The following is a 20,000-nucleotide window of genomic DNA, read 5'->3' on the forward strand; positions in this document are numbered from 1 at the left end:
ATAGTAAATTATGCTTGTTACTAACTATCACTATTGTTTAAATTTCTTTGCCATCATATGATATTTAGCGCTAAGTTATACCTAGTTCATTAGTCGTTTTAACATTTATATCTTGAAATTGTTGTAATTTTTTTAGCATTTATACTTTGTAATTCTTACACGGCATGTCTGAAAACCAGCTTGCTGAGCCATTTACCGTGTTTAAATAAAGTTGATTGATTGATTGATACAAGTATTTTTGTGACCTTTAACTTATAGTGGAGTCTGAAGAATGGTATGGTACAGTTAATTGAGAAATACATGTAATGATAACAAGTGACAATGATAATGAACTTTATTTCAGTGTCAAGAAATTAAATCAGAGCAACACATCTATATATAGGCAGAGGTTGGTTTTTGAGAAGAGGGGAAAACCAGAGCACCCAGAGAAAAACCTATTCTAGCAGGGTAGAGTCAACAAACTCAACCCACTGATGTCATACCTGGGCCTTATTGGTGGGAGACAAGGGCTTTCATCATTGCACCATCACTGCTCCCTTAACAGTTAATTGACAAATGACATTTGGTCACTCTGTTTCTTTTGTAACAGTCAACATGTCGAGGTCTTTTGAATTTCAGGAATTCTTCAGTGTAAAAAATGATGCATCTTTATTTCATTTTGGATCACATTCCAAGAAAAGACCTCACAATCTTGTAATAGGTAATTGGTTCATTTAATTATCCCTTTGCATGACCGTGTCATGTGACCTTGTCAGTCATAAAAAATGGCAAAGCTTGCCATCTAGAACCTGTTTTCCATAATAATATAAATCTCAGTAATTTTTAAGCCTTAAGTAGTCCTCTAAGGCCCAAGGGAGCCCCCGTTGACGAGTAAAATCGTCTGGCGTTAGACAGAGTAAAATCTATATGTGGCACTATTAGGGCTTAACTGTAAATCTCTCGCATAACGTCAGTGGTCTCCAAATTGACATTCTCACTAATTTCATCATGCTCTTTTCATTTCTGGCCCCAATTGTTCAAATGATGAGTAGCGCTATCCGCCAGATGAACCACTGTCTAGTGGATAAGTAATGGCGAAACCAGTTGCGCTATCCAATGGCTTGGCATCTAATTTCTGCCACAATCATTTTTTATGATTGACAAGGTCACGTGACATGGTCATACAATGGGCCTATTTCCCATTCTATGTGACAGACTGATAAAGCTTCTCACTTAAGTATGTCATATGAAATGATAGTTCTTTTCACTTGGTAGGTCGCTTCTATGATGGTCACGTCTTGGATATGATTGAGTTAGGAGTTGAGAAATTTAGACCAATGAAGGATATAAAGGTAATACAGTACAAATTAAAGAGATGCATGTATTAACAATGAATCTGACATTCTAGGAGAAACATCCTATTTCTCCTAATTTGTACCTATGGCCTTCTGTAAACTACCAGTACAGCTTTAGTTCAGATCCCCTGAGTTACACATGTACAAGTGACTATTGAGAGAAAGGCCTAGAAGGAAAACTCTTTGCATGTACCAGTACACCAGTAGATAAGTCACACTTGTGGAAAAGCCACACCCTGAGTTTAGAAGGTCATGATTTGGGGTAAAAGATTCTGATGAAAATTTCATACCTGAGGTACAGTATTTCATTCTGTCAACTTACAAGCTTAAAGTAAACTCCGAATCACCTTAGATCGATCATTCAATTTGCAGGCCAAATAAAGAACAAATACACAAGCCCCCTCAAATTGTATATACCAGTAAAGAATATGTCAACTTTTTTGTGAACTTTCTCCCCAGCATTTTACCAATAAAAGCCTTTTAGTCAGTAACAGTGGAAGCTCCTTGAAAGCTTGTTTGTTGTTCATTTACCTTGCTTAGTAACCAGGCATTTTGTTACTGGAAAGTGAACTAGTCTTGTTCACAAAGAAAACCGAAAAAAGTGAACAAGCGTTCTATAAGTGTTTACGGTATTTTATGACACACTGATGGAATAAGCTACATGCTAGTTTTTGTTGAACCTTGATAAAAACCCTCAGAAAGGATGGACAGGATGTTATTCTCGCAGTATTAATTATAGTAAAAGAGATGGTTAAAATTATTAATTAATGTTAACCCCAGTAAACACAGTAAGGGGCTACATTGTTTAAATAAAGCTTAAATGCGAATAAGAGTGTTGCAATTGCCACAACAGGGATCTGGGTAATGACAAAATAATATATTTCCTTTGAAAGTGACGAGTCAATGACATAAAAAAGTCATGTTAAATTTGTCTTGATAGTTTTTGCCTGAACTTTTATGGAAATAGTTATTTTGTTTTCCCTTTCTCTTTTAGACAACCAAATGTGCAATGGGCACGAAACCTTGTTTGTTATTTTCTGGTCAAGAATTTGAAAATGATTTAGCACACAAGAGACTAAAGAACATTTTGATTGGTAAGTTGTCTTGGGTTATTAAGAAATCCTGATGAACATATTTGACTCCTATGGCCCCGCAGACACTAGTCTTTCATGGTAAAACTACTAAGAAAAGAAAATCCTTGAATGAGGACCATAAGCATTAAGACACACAGGGGAAAAAAGCTGTACAGTCCAGCAAGGACCATGCACTGTGGCAGTCCGTGCTGCTCTCAGTCTACAAGCCGTTACCCCAGACCAAGTATTTTCTCATCTGGCCCTTCCATTCAGTCAATAAGTGCATAATATTGGATGGCAATTTAGAATTGACTCCTACAGTACTGTGCAAAAGTAATGAGAGCAAATTTTGTTGAAATTCATGCTTTGTTCTCATTGAAATTTTTTCGCCAAATTTTCGCTGGAAATTTCGCACATTTGACATGCAAAATTTCATAAGACTGTGCAACCCCTGCATGAGTTAGGAAGATGTGTCTGATGACATCCTTCAAAGAGAAAAATATTAATTTAACCTTCTTAGTTATAAGATACTGTAATAAATTATTATTATTCCGTAAGCAGGCATTGGATATGAAATGATAAATAGTAGAGTTGGCTATAACCAGGCTCATATCCAACGAGCACGCACAAGGCTGCTGCCTAAGAAAATTTTCTGGGAGCCCTTTGGGCTTCCAACATTAAAAGTTAGTGGCCCGAGTCATTTTTTCAAGAGCCCAGAATAGGCTACTTTCAAATTGTGCAGCAACAAAAGAACAGGGTCGAGGTTCAGGGGAATAATATGCATTTTCCTTTGTTCTGGACAATACAAAATGCTAATTATTCCCCTGAACCTTGACTCTGTTCTTTTGTTGCTGCACAATTCGGAAGTAGCCTATTAATTAATTAAATGTGAGGATGAATCACCTTATGATAAGTTAAGTGCCCGTTCGGGCTACTCGTTCAGAAATAATTTGCAATTGGTCGCCCGTGCTCGCAAGTAAGGCGCCCCAGGCGACCGTTAGGCAGCAGCCTTGACGCATGTAATAATAAGGTAAGGTCTGCTTATGAGCCAGTGGCCCAACACGCCGGAGCTTATCCCCGGTTTCCGTAGCATGAAGCAAGTACTATGGGATGCTAGTCCATCAAAGGGCTACCCCCAGCATTAAATTTGCTGGTACCCATTTACCGTAATATACACCTGGTTGGAGAGAGGCACTGTGAGAGTAGTGTCTTGCCCAAGAACACAACATAATGTCCCTGGCCAGGGCCCAAACCTGGATCACTTGATCTGGAGTCAAGCACACTAAGCATGATGCCACTGCGCCTCCCAAATGGAATGATAATATTATTTTGTCATTAAATTTGTATTTAATTTTATTATATGGCTCTGTCTCATAAGGACTGGGAACTACCAAGTTCACGAATTTGATTGGCTGAAATCGATATTGACCGCGGTCTAGATTTTCCCATCTAGACGGGCATCTAGACCGGTAATGTTTTGCGGTGTAAAGATGCAAACTAAAATGCAAAAATATTGAGTATTTTCTTCTACCAATATTTATTTATGGAAGTGCCAAACAGCATGATGACAAAAGAGAGGATGACGAGCAAACTTTGACAGATTTAAGTTCAGCTCATCTCCACTCATCGCCGTTCGCAAGCAAAAAGGCCGGTTAGTACAAACCAGTTACATTAAAGGAATTAAAGCCAATTAGTTTCCAGCTTGGCAACAGTTGATGCAATCAGTTTCCATGTTAGGTTTTACAGTCTGTGAGCTGATAACAGAGACTGAGTGAACCAATCAGAAAGCTTGAAACGCAATATATAAGATGGAAAAGTTAATAATAATTATTATTATTATAAGAATATTAATATTATGGTACATTGAATGCTTTTTTGGAGCATTTGTGCCCTACAACATAAAATTCTTACCATACCACCTACTGTGTCATCTCTTTTAATATCACAGATTTTTACAGAGGCCCTGTCATTCAGAAAGTCAGGTTACAGGGATTGGAGCATGTGCTGCAATTTACTTCTGTGGATGGAAAAATTTTTCTGAGAAGCTACAGGTAATATCAACATTAAGAATGTTTAATTACATATAGCTAAAAAAAATCACTTTTTAAAACTAATGAAAAGCAGTTTGGCCAGTTTAGTTTCTGAGCACTGGGATTGCACAAAAACAAATTCAGCAATAAAATTATTTTTGCACTCAATTGAAGTGTCTTGTAATGGAGGGGACATAGTTTTTCTCTTTTGACTATTTGGCTAATGCGCCAGTTGAGGTTAAGCAAGTTTAGCAAAATTAGCAAAGTGTAGGCTGGCTGGTAAATTTGCATCTTTGTGGTATTCTGGTCATTTTCAGAGTTTCACTAAAGAAATCAGGTAGTCGGACACCAAGAGTTGAGGTTGAAGAGATGGGACCCATGCTGGACTTGGTAATGCGCAGGACACATCTTGCATCTGATGATCTAATGAAGGCTGCCACAAAGACTCCGAAGGCATTGAAGGTAATAAAAATTAATAACACTTGTGTGGTGATAAAAAAAATTGTGACCATGAAAAATATTTTGATACTGTATGTCGAAAGCTCTGAAATCTCTGATTGAGATCCTTGAAACGTGATTCTCAAAAAACGTCAAGGATCAAGTTTAGAGTCAAGACTGTCAACTTACTTTTGCACGGTACCGTAGGTGTTTAAAGTCCCATCGTACTTGTTTTTGGTGTGACTAACCTCTAACTAGCAAAGGAATAGTTTCCCATCATTTCAATGATTTCGTATTGTTATAGATAAAATAGTAATAATAATAATAATAATGTCCATAATGTTCGCTAATAATAATAATAATAATAATAATAATAATAATAATAATAATAATTATAACGATAATGATTACAATAGTCAGCATTGTTTTCTGTTGTAAAAAGAGCCCTTTGCTTTAATGAATAAAGGTGACAATCTGTACTATAGGACAAACAGCGTATGCAAACTTTGTGTTTGCTTTCAGGTTTCAAGTGAAACTGACTTAAAATATATATTTTTTCACTTGAAAGTATTGCCTCCTTCAAGTTTGAAAATTATTCTACTTCATGTAACTTAATGTAGAAAGTTAAAGGCACTTTTGAACAATTTTGTAGGAATCTGTACTAACCAGTGTATCACACATTTCATCTTTGTAGCCTAAGACGGTGAAAAATGTATCTCGTGATGCTTTTGGAACAAAGCAGGGACGAGTTCACATGAAACGACAGGACTATTCTCAACTTCAAACCAGGAAAATGAAGGGACTAAAAAGGAAGCTGAACACTAAAGAATCACAAAAGGCTAAAAAGATCAAAAAGAAGAAACAAGTGTGAATTTAAATTTTCAAATCAGACAAAGATAATAATAAAAGTTATTATTGTTAATATCTTCATGATTAATTTTGTCTGTTAGAAATTTATTAAATAAAAAGCTTGATGTTTCAACCATACAAAACTTCTGGTTCCTTTACACATTTAATAAAAGAACTTTGTGATGCAATCTTCAATCCTACAGCATCTGGCAAACTGACAAACTTTTTTGTGTTGAATCTGTTTGTAAAACCTGATCAAACTTCTCCCATTCAAGTTACAGGTAATGATAATTGTTGTTAAAATGACCCAACATCACTGGAACTGTTTGTAAACCTCCTTTAACAAGTTAAATACCATTGTCAAGATAGCAATGAATTATAATTATTCATTATTATTAACTTTGCATCATTCCAAAATGCAGTGTGAATCCACACATGATTGGGTCCATATGGACACCTTTCCAACACCGTCCTCCATATGCTCTGTGTTTTTTGGGCCACCCACATTAAACACTTCATGACTATTCGAGAATCTCAATGTTTCCCAAAGGGACAGCCGATTCGAGGGAAACAAAATGAACTGTTTCCCGAGGGACCATTCATTAAATTATATAACACAAAAAGAAAAATGTGCAACGGTAGTAGTCGGTCAACATTCGCTGGTAACAGTGCACTATTACCCTTTGACGTCATAGATTTTGCACTGTTGCCTGCTAAGAGACTTTTGGCGGGAAACAGTTTTATTGTTAGATGTCAAGTGACCTCTAAGTAACCACTGAGAGTGCGTGCTGCTGGGGAAAAAAACTCAGTTACCGCTATATAACAATAAGAGTTGTTGCAGCACCAATTAACTTTCAGTGTTGAGTAGGAATTTTTTTTGTAATTTGTTTAATTAATAGATTGTTTTATCCAGAGGTGATGAAAATGATACTCTTTTCAGCCAACTTCAATCTCCCAGTTTTTGCCAAAGCCAACATGAAAGCTTTCGTGGCTGCTCCTAAGCCAAGAAGATTTCTGAGATCCTGCTCTAGCATGGTGGGTTTGACATGACCTAAAATGAAGAATTCAAAGCAATTTTTCATACTTCAATTTTTAATGAGTCTCGTTCTCATTTTATGGCAAAATGTCATTGGGCTTGAACAATAAAAGTACTGTACATTGTGCCAGGGAAGTTAACTTTTAAGCAATTTGACCAAATTTGTATCCAAGCCACAGATGCACTCTGCTGTTCTGACTTGTGTATTGTTATGAAGGGAAATTAAGAAATACATTTTCAAAAAACAAATGAACGTGTTACCTTCTGTGTTACTCAATAAAAATGTATTTAATGTGGTGAGGAGTTGGTTGATGCTGTCCAAACTGAACTGGCTAGCCACATATACTGGCAATGTGCCGTATTCTTGTTGATTCAGCAGCTTTACAAACAATTGCCTTGTGTCAATGTCTTGCTGTGAAACAGGAGGCAGTGTGATGTCATCTGCAGATATATAATTTAATGCTTGAGACAGCATTCACTGCCTATCTATAATATGAAATATCTTTCAAAAAATCACCTTTGTGTACGCATTGACATAAGCATAAACAAGCCTAACTTCATTCACACTCGTAAAAAGTGCTATTTGGAAGCTTAGTGATATCGAGAATATTACTAGTTGACAGAGCAAGATTGGACACTAGTTACCTAAATTTCTGCTGAAAGAAAAAAGCCGTTGTTTCCTGGTTACAGTAAAGGAAGGTTACAGAAGCCTAAACATAAGCATAAATGGAGGTGATTCTTTTTACCTTGTTTGGTAACTCCCAATTCACATTGTTCTTGATTACCCTTGTTTCACAGCGTAGCCCGCCCCTCAGGGTCTCAATTTGTGTAATGGTAACGAATTTATATAGCACATTTCTATTGACATACTCAAATGCATTTTACAAGCAACACCAAGAACTCCATGCCCTACTCTATGGGAAAAAGTCTTGTGAGACGGGGCCTACGGTTTATTGTCGAAGAAGACTAGAAAGTCTAACCATTTGTAGATGTCATCACAAAGGTAGCTTTTTTTCCTCAGTTAATAAAGGACCCTGAGTGTTGGTCCAGTTTGAGTTTTGATCCTGTGACCTCTTGCACTAACTGGTCGGAGAATTTGAAGAAATTTTGCTTGTTTTGTTGTCTTTGGGAGTCTCATTTCACTCACCCGGTTTAAGAATTTGAACAGATGTTATGTCAGGTGGAGACGGGAGACTGTCCAAACAGAGTGGTGACTCTGGTTTTGATGGTGAATCCACACCAAAAGGAGCAAGTGGCTTTAGCCCTGGGGTACTGATGATAGGCAGTGCTGGAAGAGGGGGAGTTTCTGGTGATACTGGCAAATTCTTTACAGAGTGTGTTTTTCCATCAGCCTTGATCATTGGGGTGGCTGTTAGTGGCTGTTGGGGCAGATTGGTTGGCTGTGGTGTTAATGAGTCCTGTGTTGGTGTGTCTGTGACCTCCTTAGCTTGTCTTGATTTTATCATAGGTGTTGTTGTTTGTGGAACCTCTGGAGTTAAACAAGGTGTTAGTTGCCCCTTTTCTTGTAGTTCTTTTTGAGTGGTCCCAAGAGGCCTTTGTGGCGTCACTTCAATTAATTTGGTAAATGTTGCTGGTGGAACTGGTGACTTGAGCAGATCCTGAAGATTTTCTTTCAAAAAAAAAGAATTGGGTATGAAGTCAATTGTATCAAATGGTAGGTTAGCTTTTGAGGAGAGGGGAAACTGGAGTACCTAGAGAAAAGCAACTCGGAACACAGTCTAGAGAACCAACATGTGACGCCAAGTCTGGGCATCAACCCCTGGCCACCATGGTGGGAGGCAAGTGCTCTCACCACTGCATCACCTCTTCTTCCTAACACAGAGAGTTTTCACCACTAATATTTAAGAGTTTTTGGAGTAAAGATGAAGTTGGATGACAGGCCGTGAATGCATAAGTATCGTGTTTTGCTCCAGATGACCATCACACGAGTGTAAGAGAGTTTTAAAAAAGTTGCTCCAATTCCCCTCTCAATTCCATTGTTGAAGTGGTTCAGCCCTCTCACTGAATGGCATTTAATGAATACTTTATTTTGATTTCGGGAGAAAAACTTTGACTACTTTACTCAAGTAGCATACCATTCTCCAAACGTTGACAAGCGCAACCATAGCATGAAAAGATAGTAAGCCAGTCAGATTACAAGTCTTAGATTTGTGATGGTATGTTAAGAAGATTACTTGTATTCAGTCATTTAATTATCATGAAACAGGACAATGTACTGCACCTTTCATATCACTGCACTCTGTCTGGATTTTTTCCATTGGAATCTCAGGCTGGATATCTGGGTTATTTCCTAATTGAATAACTTCCCTGTCACTTATGTCTGACTTCTCAGTGCTTGAAGTAAGTTCTGTTGTGGAGGTCTCCATTGCAATGCTAAGTACACAACAAATTAAATGGAAAAAGGAATCTCTTTGGGGAGTCAAAACAATATGAATCAGAATTTATTCAGCTTGGGTTGGTTGGCAATTTTGGTTCTATCAGAAAAAAAAAAAACGTTTTTGTCTTCATTTGGTTGATGAAGTTTTTCAATGAAAATGAAAATGGGTGAAATTCAAGTAACAATAAATGTACTCTTTAAAGATGTGTTTCATCTAAAAACAGTGAATAAATAACATTGTTAACAGTTATGTTGGGAAACGAAAACTGCTTCAACTTTAGACATTTGCAGATGACTGACTGTATAAACCATTGATTCCAAAGGAAAACAGCCTAACCTTAAAGCAAAACATTGATAATTCATGAGGGTAACATTTGACTTACTCAGGTCATTGAATATGACTGTAATACCATGGTAAATCCTGATTCAGTTAATAATAATTAACCAAACTCAGATATAGAATACTTAACAATTATTATTCCATTGGCCTGCATTGGATATGAGATGGTAAATAGCCAATGAGGTGCATAGCACCGAGTTGACTATTACCAATTGATGCTAAGTTTAAGAAATGATAGGAAAGTGATAAGATTTCCAGGCACCAAAAATTTTATGCTGAGCGACATTTACTGCTTTCATTTCCATACTAGTACAATGTATAAGGTTGAACAAACGTATTATGGCTGATAACCGAGATCCAGTGAACCAAGGAGAAAGCTGTAATAATATTGCATTATCCAAGGTTGAGAATTTAATAATTATTATTATAGTTATTATCACTAGTATTCTATGTTAACCCATTGAATCCTGAGGGTTGCCCATAATTTGATAAGCAAAATCATCTGGCATTACAGAACTGATCAAAACTACTATTATACTTGAACAGGACCCACCTTTGGGGTAGCTCTCAAAGACACCACCTATATTCGAACTTATCACATGAACATTACCGACAACATTTTATTGGTTTTTAAATTTTAGTTGACACAGGAATATTCAGCAAGCAAGAGTCAGCACTATTAGACAAACAAGAAAAGTGAGGTTGAATCTCACTGTAACCCAAAACCCTCAATTTGGCTAACCCTAGGCCTAGCTAGGCCTTAAGTTGGTTTTTAGGCCTAGGGTTAGCCAAATTGAGGGTTTTGGGTTACTTCCAGGGTGTTCCGGTGTTCTGGTGTTCTGGAGTGTTCCGGTGTTCCTGGTTTTAGTACATGCCATCACGAATAGCCCAACATTTCCAGCTCATAAAATTGTATTTTCACACTCTAGCCTGTATGTTGGGAAACTCCCCAGGTTGGTTTGTTTAATACATCACAAGTTACTGTAAAATTTAACTGCAAGGAACTTACTCTTGTTGATCCGGAAGGATGGTTTGTGCAGGTTTTGGGGAAGGGAGTGATAGGTCAGGCAGTTTTTCTAAAAGAAAAAAGATTTCAGTACAGCTTCTGAAATTTGCAAACATTTTCGAATGCAAATTCTTTTCTAACTAGCTGTGTTTTATAGTATTATACAATGCTGTATTATAATCAACTTCCTTGAGAATTACATTAAATTTGTTTACAACTTATGAAAGAAAAGGAAAAGAAATGCTTCGCTAATCAATATCTGTATATCTAAATTATGCATAGTTCCTTTTATTTACAAAATCTTTTATCCGATATTTTTCTTCGGTAAAAACGTTCTTATCAGTTTCAAAAACGCTGCTTTCTCAGTTTGTGGATTTCCTTAACCCACCACTGACTTAAATGCATCCTTTCAACGTAAGCTATCATGAACATTTTATTTTTTTTTCTTGTGGCTTACGTACCTTTAGGTTTGATGTAGCCATACTTCTCAAGGTGATTTTCGAGTTCATCTATGTGTTGTTTCGTTTGCCTTGTGAGCCTCCCACAGGCAGAAATAAAGTCTCCAAATAAAGTTCTGTGCTGTATATCTTCAAGTTTGGTACTTACTTCTCTCTGAATAACAAAAAGATTCATCATGTAATGCCATTTCCTATAATAAAATTTCTTAATTTGACTAAAAATATTTAATTTACCTGGCAGTCTTTCACTTCAGCTAAAGTTTCACGAAGCAAAAGGCAAGCCCGACTTTCATTGTACGCGGATACCCCTGAGTTCTCAAGTAACCCTTTTAGTTCATTCGATTCCTTGTCAACCGTAACTGCAAGCTTTCGTAAGCGATTGAAAAAATCTTGACAAGAAGTCATTTTGTTTTGAGATCGAAAATCCCGCTCTTTCGCAAAATACGTCATGTAGCGTACACGCAATGGCACAAAGCAAATAAGTACCCAGTGCTTCTCATCCGTGCAAACCAACATGGCGCCATCTCGGACGCATTCACGGTCTTGGATCTCAACGTTCTCTTTTCGCTTGTTTGGACATTTTCTTCATTCTGATCTTCAAACCAGTAATTGATAGTTAAAATCCCTTCCTAACTATTGATTTTATTAGTACGGCAAAATGTCGGTCATCCTCGAAACGACGCTGGGCGACGTAGTAATCGATTTGTTTACAGGTGAAAGACCACGAGGTAAGAGATTGAAGGCATTAATTGACTTGTAAAATGCAAAGTTGTTTTTTTAAGATCAAGTAATGTCATCTCAAATAAAGCAATGTTGGTTAACTTTAAGGAATTTGTTTCGCTTCCTTCATGTAGTACTGAAAATAATCAAAACTGTCGTTCGATTTTATGCAGCGTGCCTCAACTTTTTGAAGTTGTGCAAGATGAAGTATTACAACTTCTGTTTGTTTCATTCTGTCCAGGTAACCTGTGATACTCTCTTTACTTCCTCTTTGCTACATCGATAGTTTTAATTTTTAAAATCTGAAATTGTGATTTATTGTAGCTGGAAAGTAACATGGCCCCTTTTTTTATTGACAGCAAAACTTCTTGGCTCAAACCGGGGATCCAAGTGGACGTGGTACTGGAGGGGAGTCTGTGTTTAGGTATTCATTTGTCGTAGTTACTCAAACATGGAACCAGCCAAAACCAGCTAAAACCACCCAAAACCACTTACAACCACCGACAAAACAACCAACAATTCCAGCCAAAACGACCCAAAACCATCCACAATAATTATACCTTAATACGACTGGTTTGTGTGATATTTGCGTTCATGGCCGTCTGTTTGATGTTGTGTGAATGTCACGTTGGTTTTGGGTGGTTTTGGCTGGTTCCATGTTTTAGTAACCACCATTCATAGTTTGTTTAGCTGGATTATTTGCATTTAGATCCATTTTTCTTGCACCTATAGTTATTGGATTGTAACATTTGCAGAACTCGTAAACAAGTGATTATGCTTGCATTGACAGTGCGCACAAGAAAACAATGCTTTGCCTCTGGTTCAACCTCTTTGAATTCACCAACTTCAGATTAGAGTCCAGTCAGGTACAGCCCACATAAATGTATCAAGTGGAGTTCCATAGAGAATAGACTGCGAGATGTCCCTTTTTTGTCACTTAGTTAGTGGAGCATGAGGAGAAGACAGACACAAGAAAAAATGACCATGCAAAATTTGGATTCAAAGAGGAGCTTGCTCCTTGCAGCAAGAGGGACTGCTCTATCTTAGTCTACACAATGTAGAAACCTCATAAGCAACTTGTCCACCAATGATTTAACACATCTTTAGAACAGATCAAACTCAACAAGACCTAAAATATATTATAATTATGTATGCAAAAATTCTAGCTAGCCAGGATCAGATAATTATATTTGAAATCATGATTTAAAACAAGATATTCCATTTTTCTTGAATCAAAACTTCCGATCTACATGTACCTGACTTAAGAGCATGTACAGTGTAACTCAATAGAGTTTTTGCATTCCTCTAAAAGATATTCAGATGTATACATGTATCTTGAGAAAGAATTTCAGTGGTAAAAGACCAAATGCCTATAAACAATGTGCTCTTTAATTCTACTTTCCCCAGGTTTCTTTATGGTGAGCAAGCTAAATTCTTTGAGGCAGAAACCAAGCCTCGCATTAAGCACAAAAAGAGAGGAACAGTCTCAATGGCAAATAATGGAGATAATTTGCATGGCTCTCAAGTAAGTCATGGAAACATGTCTGTTGAGTTTTTTTAAAACCATAAGTAATTTTATTGGTCTAAACTCTACAAGCCGGTCAAAAGGACTTTAATGTTTAATGCAAAGCTGAGTTGGTTATGAAAATTCTAATTACATCATTGCCAGTTAGCAGACAAAAACAATTAAACTCTTATTAGTTTGTCCTGGTGCCTACAAAACTAGCAGCTTGCTGCTTCTCTTTTCACCACTTGCATATTGCATTTTGTTAAGTTAAGGTTTGATCCACAGACTTCAAAACAAAAGATAGACTGCTCATGGTCTGTTATCTGTGTCTTGTCACAAAGAGATATGGAAAGAGTTTTTCTTCTTGATGACTTTCCCTGTAATTGTGATTATACTCACTAACAATAGATGAGCTTGGTAGCTGGTGCCCTAAGGTTAGCGTGCCCAGAAGAAAATTATCTGTTAACCGTGCAAGCAGCCACCACCCAAAGGCACCGCAACACTGAAAAAAAAAAAACAGTGGAATACTTACCAACCCGAGCAAGAGTAGGGGAGCAAGAGCTTTGAATACAGTAAGCCAAAAGCCAGCAAGTTAGAAAATGCACTGCAACCTCAAGGTAACTCCTTGCTAAAAATCATGGCTGCCCCTGAACCAGTTTAAAAGATAACCACTGACTGGCATTGTGTCGATTCTAACTTTGCCTAAATTCTATATAGCCTTGTTAAAAGTTCTCAATGGTCAATGTTAACCCAAGCTAAAAGTTGCCTTTTTACATTTTATTTTCTGTCAGTTTTTCATCACTCTTGGGGATGATCTTGATTATCTCGATGGGCAGCATACTGTGTTTGCAGAAGTGGTTGAAGGATTTGAGGTCCTGGAGAAACTAAATGATGCAATTTGCGATGATGAACACAGACCTTACCAAGATATCAGGTACATGCAAATCACAACATGACTTGAGAGGCCCTTAATAACAATATACATGTAGGTATTTTTATCCTGTCTGTTTCTGATAAAAAAAATTACAGGTATTACAGAGATCATTCAAAATAAAAAAAATAATAAAGTCTAGGCTTGTAGTATTTTTGAAGATCCTGACTGCCTTTCGAAAAAACATTTAAACAAAACCTTTTAGAATGCTTGCAGTCAATTTTCTTGGTCCGTCGAGTATGTGACCTTGTCTCATCTTGTCCCAGTCTAAGATCCTTATAGATATTAAACAAATTAATGAAAGGATCTTGGCATTATCTGCCAAGGATCCTTCAAGATCTTTACCGAACTTTGAAAGTCTTTGTTTTACCTGAACCATTCCTTGTTGTTTTAAAAGCAGAAACACACAACCCTCAAGATGAATTTTTAATATTAAAAGTTCTTAGTAAATTAAGGATGACTCAGTAGACATTAAAAGTTTTTCCACACTTGTCTTAATAACTGATGCAGAGTATTCTAGAAGCTCATATTGATTATTTTCATTTTAAATGCAGAATAAACCACACAGTTATTCTGGATGATCCATATGATGATCCAAAAGAGCTCGTTATACCCGACCGATCACCCGAACCAACCAAAGAACAACTTGATGTAAGAAGATGATGTTAACCTATTTGGTGATGTTGTCAGTATCATAACTGTGCCCTCCAACTTCTCCCATAAAGTTAATATCTTAACCTAATAATTTATTTCAAAATGTCAATGACTGTCACTGATTTTAGTCAGTGTCAACTCCTTAAATACTACTACGCAACCGTACATGTGTTTCTACCTTTGTGAAATAATGTAAAGCATGTTTGCCCATCCCTTCTTTCCAGTTGCCTTCTCGTGTAACTTGTCTGTTTATACAGGGTTCTGGCAGACCCAATTTCTTCCTTAAAGTTTGTTGTGTCACTCCGTAACTTATATAAAAGTTGTGACTGTGCACCTGTGGCTCAGTTGGTTGAGCATCGGGCTGCCATGCGGGAGGTCGTGAGTTCGACTCTGGCCGGACCAACAGTCGGGGTCTTAAAATAGCTGAGGAGAAAGTGCTGCCTTTGTAATTATATCCGCAAAAGCAGTCTTCTTGGGTAAGGATGATAAACCATAGGCCCTGTCTCACAACCTTTCCAATTAATCAACACTATGGGGCACACTGTTCATGAAGAGTTTGGGGAGACTCCTGGTGTTGTTTTCTGTCCTCCTTTTATATAACTATGGGTGTGTTGGTGAGATAGCAGCTGCCAGAGGCACCTTTACAAGCAGACGTCTGAACTCACCCTACGGAGAGAATATTGTAAACCGCCATGATCAATCATCAATCCAATTTTTAACCCAGGTTTATCCCCGTAAATGGGGGTGGCCAGATTTACCCCACTTTGTCAGCAATCTTTCTAACTCCCACTCTCCATTTCGCGTCCTTTTTCTCCAAACCAACGCTCTTGCTCTCCTTCTCCACTTGCGTCTTACACGTCTTCTTTGGTCCTCCTCGCTTCCTCTTGCCCTTCACTCCGAACTCCGATGCTTTTCTCAGAACATGCCCATCATCCCTCCTCAACACATGCCCGTACCATCTCACTCCATTTGCCTTTGCCATCTGAACCACTGTTTCCTTCAATCCCAACATCTCCATTAGGTCCTTTGTCCTGACTTTGTGATATGTGCGGTATTATAAATCCTAATCCATAACCATAAAAGTTGCACTAAATTCTGTTTTCTTGGAGAGTCCCTGTCAATTTGGCCTGTAATAGTTGGCTTTTGTTTAGAGTGGACGCATTGGAGCTGATGAAGAGATTGATGACACCAAGGGCAAAAGCATGGAAGAAATTCAGGAAATGGTTGAGGAAAGAGAGCTCAAAGCTGGCACACAGATTCTTGAAATGGTGAGATACTGTAAGGGGATGTTAGATTTACATTACAGTTTTTAAAACTCTACCATCACTTTTCTGTATCATTTCTTTGTGGTTGCACATGGTATGCCAAGACAGCAGTGTACACCATCACTGTTATGTTAATCATGGCAACCAACATTAATGTACTGTAGCTATCAGGTGTGTTAACAGGTAAAAACACTGTTAGCATGTATTAGTGCTACAACATTGCAAGGCTTCTGGCTAGCGTCATCAGACCTTTTTGTTCAGAAAATTCGATTTTGAACTACAGATAATCAGTTTGTGCACATAAAAATGCATTTCTGTCGATAAAAATGTTCTACATGCATCCCCCAGTAGTTGTGATGCCAGTTGAAGTTTGGAGAACACAAGAGTGGTTTATGAGATTCTTATTCTTTTTCAAAAATAAAATGTATGATAGGCACAACTTGATGTATGTGAGACAAGAAGAAGCAAGAGAGGCACCGCTAAAAGAGAGGCCACCTGAAAAGCTATTTAAATGTAAACAATAAACAATTCTGATTGACTCAGGAAAAGCCTTTACTCTATTGTTGATTGGTTATACTTCCACACATGAAACAGGTGACGTGTACACACCATTCTGATTGGCTATATCTTAATGCTTTTTTCACATGTGACAATAAAGCGTATAGATTTCTACAAATGAGCTTTACGAAATAAAATTCTCGTGTTACGGGTAATAAAGAAGTTAATAGCGTTAGCCCTTAATTCGCTCTTATGAAAGGCTGACACTTGAAAAGTCAACTCTAGAATTTCTTTACAGTGGTCAATTATACGGTAATCATGTCGACCCAGTTGAAAAATCCATTTCTGTGTTTCACTTTCCCACCAACGCAGCATTTTTTAAACTAAACCCTTTATTCATTCTGTTTAAAAGAAAAAAAAAACATGTAACGCAATAAATTGCAAGTAGAGTTTAATAAGTTTTGTTCTCATCACATCAAACTACATGTTGTAAACAGACTCTAAACAATATTCAAGCTCACTTAACCCTTTGACGTCCAAACCGGCCTAATTACCCGGCCAGACTTAGTATTTTATTCTGTCTAACGCCAGACTATTTTACTCTGTCTAACGCCAGACGATTTTACTCGTCAATGGGGAACCCCAGGGAGTCAATGGGTTACCGTAATTAATCACTGAAAAACTGTCCCTATTAAGCACACTGGATATGATGGGATTTCCTTTCTGTGTAATTATAGTACTTTCTGAATAGTCATTTTTAACCCACTGATTTCTGGGGCACCCTAGGATGCCCCTAGTTGACAATTAAAATCGTCTGGCATTAGACAGAGCAAAATCTGTTGTTAGTCTCCCTCCCAGGAAGCCTCCCACACACAGGCGATTTTAGGGCTTCGTCACACGTCCTCCCCCACTAACGTCTGTTGAAACGAAAAACTACATCTGTTTGTGGATTATGGACCATTCAGAGGCCGTTTTCCAGTTTTGAGTAAACGCGTGTTTTGTATGGCATTCTTTCACAGCATGTGATTGGCAATGTATGCAAAACACAATAAGTCCATGCTGATTGGTTTCTTTAAATAGAGGGCAAACAGCCCTTGAAAGGAAGTGGTTTTTTGTTCCTAGGGGAGGAATGTGTGATGAAGCTGTAAGAACATCTGCATGGGAGGCTAACTCCCTGGAGTCAATGGGTTAAATAATTATGCAACCCACTGGTATTCCTTTGTGCTTCTTTTATGATCTCTAATGTTCTTTTTCTTGTAAAGGTTGGGGATATACCAGATGCTGATATTAAACCTCCTGATAATGTCCTTTTTGTTTGTAAACTGAATCCTGTAACCCAAGATGAGGACTTGGAGATCATCTTTGGGAGATTTGGTGCAATTAAAAGGTAATTAATAAATTATTGTCTTTTTACATTTCTGTTAAAGAATTTTCAAGAATTACTTCAAAATAAAAATTAATATTGGCTGAATGGATACATTACATTTCAGCTGTGAAGTCATCAGGGAACAAAAAACTGGGGAATCATTACAGTATGCCTTCATAGAGTTTGAAAATGTGAGTAGTGGCAAACAGTTTTATCTGTATCTCAACCTGGTCCCAGTCTGAGAGCTTTTCATATCCTTCCCCTCGTGTCATAGTACATGTACATTATTTTTATCCCTTGGCAGCAATGGTACTCAGAAAAAATCCCAGGGGATATGAACTCAGAGTGTAAAAACATAGTAACAGGAAAACAAGTAACGGCAAAAAAATAAAAACAATACTAGTAACAGGAAACAATCAAATAAGTCAATAAATTGGAAAAGATAAATTTGAGAAAAGTAAACTAAGGTAGTGCAGACATTACTTTTAGTATTGCAGTGTTGACCACTTTTAATTTATTCACATTCTTTGTGCAGTGATCAGAAGCCCCAAGCATGGGATAAACTTAGTTATTTTAGATGTTCTTAATACTTTGTATTTGGAAGACAAATAAAGAAAGCAAAAAGAAAGGTTGGGGTTATGGTTAAACAGAAAAACAGAGACACAAAGTCTGAGCCTTTTAAGGTGCTGTTACAACCAGCAATTTTTCGAGCAACTTGTCTTGCAATTTTGTTGTTGTCTTGTTTTTGATGATCACACGAGGATAAAGGAATGTACAGCAAACTGTTGCGATGCAAGTTGCAAGGCAGATGTTATCCAATGATTGAAAAATTTGTTGCAATGTTGCTTGAAGTGTTGTGGAAAGTAGAACTCGATTCCACTTTTTAAAATTAACAATGCTTTGAATGCTTTTTTGATTGATGTCTACCAAAACTTAATTTAACTGCTATAAAGTAAGTGCTAAACCAGTTTTGATTAGAAAGGAAGTGAAAAGCTGACCATACAGACTTCATGTTTTCCTAAGATGAAAGCAAGGGTAATCTCAAGCTGCAGGCAAGGCTTTCCTTATCACGAAATTCCCCATTTTAATGAAGCCCCTTGCATGGATTTAGCAAATAAGGGTCGACCTCACAGGGGAAGCCAATGGCATGTGAATAATTAAAACAAATATTTAAAATGACAAAATCAATGGACCTTGGAGAAAACCAACCCAGATGGGATGACAACCCAACCCTCAAGGGTTCATATGCCATTGAGGGCTTATTGGCTTACTTCTTGCAAATGATCAAGGCTGCTGCCCAAGAAATTTTAAAGGGGCCCTCAGAGCTAAACGCTGAGAACTTAGGAGCCCAACATATGAAGTGAAAGGTGTTGCTGTGAAAAATTAAGGTGCCCAGAGCTATTCTTTGGGAGCCCCAGGCTACCGGGCTCCTGTTAGGCAACAGCCTTGATGATAATTAATTTTTTGCTTTTTTGTGGTTTTACTTTTGTCAAGGTGGAGGACTGTGAAAGAGCCTACTTTAAAATGGACAACGTGCTTATTGATGACCGAAGAATTCATGTTGATTTCTCTCAATCAGTTGCAAAGGTCAACTTTCAAAAACAAGGTAAAAACAGGAGAAATTATCTGATTTGGGTTCCTCTTCTCATTCTTGCACCTTTGGTTTTTGAAATGTTTGCTGAACCATCTGACATTAGACAGAGTAAAATCTATCAATTCTCACTCCCAGGAGTCAGTGACTTAAAGCAGACAGTTTTTTTGAGTGGATGTAGGAGTTTTTGTAATATAATTTTTAATGATTGCTTTCCTCAAGTTACAGTTAAAATATCACACAATTTTGGGGATAAAAACAATGCGCTTTATTAAACCATGCAAATGGCCTCAGAGGAGGGAGGGGGAGCTAAAATTTACAGCAGCAATGTTTTTTGCAAACACTCGCTACATGAAACTGGCACTCGGGATTTGTGGAACACGCATTAGTAACTCTATACATTCCTAGGATAACATAATTTCCTACCGCAAAATAATATAACGCCAGAATTTTAAACTACGATACGCTAAGTTTATCTAAGACCAACATTTTGTGTAGTTAATGGC

General features: G+C 37.4%; 3 protein-coding genes across 3 annotated transcripts in view; 2 read left to right on the forward strand and 1 right to left on the reverse strand.

The window, feature by feature from the left end:
• LOC138053037 (ribosome production factor 2 homolog) overlaps nt 1-5,946 on the forward strand; it is a 16,513-nt gene extending 10,567 nt beyond the window's left edge. The window contains exons 5-10 of the mRNA XM_068899718.1: nt 619-700; nt 1,255-1,331; nt 2,329-2,428; nt 4,356-4,458; nt 4,755-4,899; nt 5,570-5,946. Coding sequence (XP_068755819.1) covers nt 619-700; nt 1,255-1,331; nt 2,329-2,428; nt 4,356-4,458; nt 4,755-4,899; nt 5,570-5,746 — 684 coding nt within the window. The 3' untranslated portion in view covers nt 5,747-5,946. The remainder of the gene's footprint in view (nt 1-618; nt 701-1,254; nt 1,332-2,328; nt 2,429-4,355; nt 4,459-4,754; nt 4,900-5,569) is intronic.
• LOC138053036 (spindle and kinetochore-associated protein 3-like) lies at nt 5,875-11,478 on the reverse strand. Its single transcript, XM_068899717.1, has 7 exons — nt 11,197-11,478; nt 10,966-11,116; nt 10,508-10,574; nt 9,003-9,154; nt 7,908-8,390; nt 7,022-7,201; nt 5,875-6,775 (listed from the first exon to the last, which is right to left on the reverse strand). Exons 1-7 carry the CDS (start codon nt 11,476-11,478, stop codon nt 6,630-6,632), a joined length of 1,461 nt encoding a protein of 486 aa, XP_068755818.1. The 3' UTR covers nt 5,875-6,629.
• A 70-nt stretch (nt 11,479-11,548) lies between these two features.
• The window catches only part of LOC138053035 (peptidyl-prolyl cis-trans isomerase-like 4), a 13,306-nt gene continuing 4,854 nt past the window's right edge, over nt 11,549-20,000 (forward strand). The window contains exons 1-10 of the mRNA XM_068899716.1: nt 11,549-11,690; nt 11,856-11,923; nt 12,042-12,106; nt 13,090-13,207; nt 13,981-14,123; nt 14,675-14,771; nt 15,926-16,042; nt 17,800-17,924; nt 18,028-18,094; nt 19,398-19,509. Coding sequence (XP_068755817.1) covers nt 11,621-11,690; nt 11,856-11,923; nt 12,042-12,106; nt 13,090-13,207; nt 13,981-14,123; nt 14,675-14,771; nt 15,926-16,042; nt 17,800-17,924; nt 18,028-18,094; nt 19,398-19,509 — 982 coding nt within the window. The 5' untranslated portion in view covers nt 11,549-11,620. The remainder of the gene's footprint in view (nt 11,691-11,855; nt 11,924-12,041; nt 12,107-13,089; nt 13,208-13,980; nt 14,124-14,674; nt 14,772-15,925; nt 16,043-17,799; nt 17,925-18,027; nt 18,095-19,397; nt 19,510-20,000) is intronic.

The sequence above is a fragment of the Montipora capricornis genome, chromosome 6 (assembly GCF_036669925.1).
Source record: "Montipora capricornis isolate CH-2021 chromosome 6, ASM3666992v2, whole genome shotgun sequence".
Lineage (NCBI taxonomy): Eukaryota > Metazoa > Cnidaria > Anthozoa > Scleractinia > Acroporidae > Montipora > Montipora capricornis.

Coding starts and splice junctions, on each gene's coding strand:
- LOC138053036 (XM_068899717.1), bottom strand. CDS start 11,478: ATGTTGGTTTGCACGGATGAGAAGCACTGGGTACTTATTTGCTTTGTG. Junction 9,155..10,507: donor ATCCTTCCGGATCAACAAGA/GTAAGTTCCTTG, acceptor TTGTGTACTTAG/CATTGCAATGGAGACCTCCA. Junction 6,776..7,021: donor TTTATTGAGTAACACAGAAG/GTAACACGTTCA, acceptor TCTTCATTTTAG/GTCATGTCAAACCCACCATG.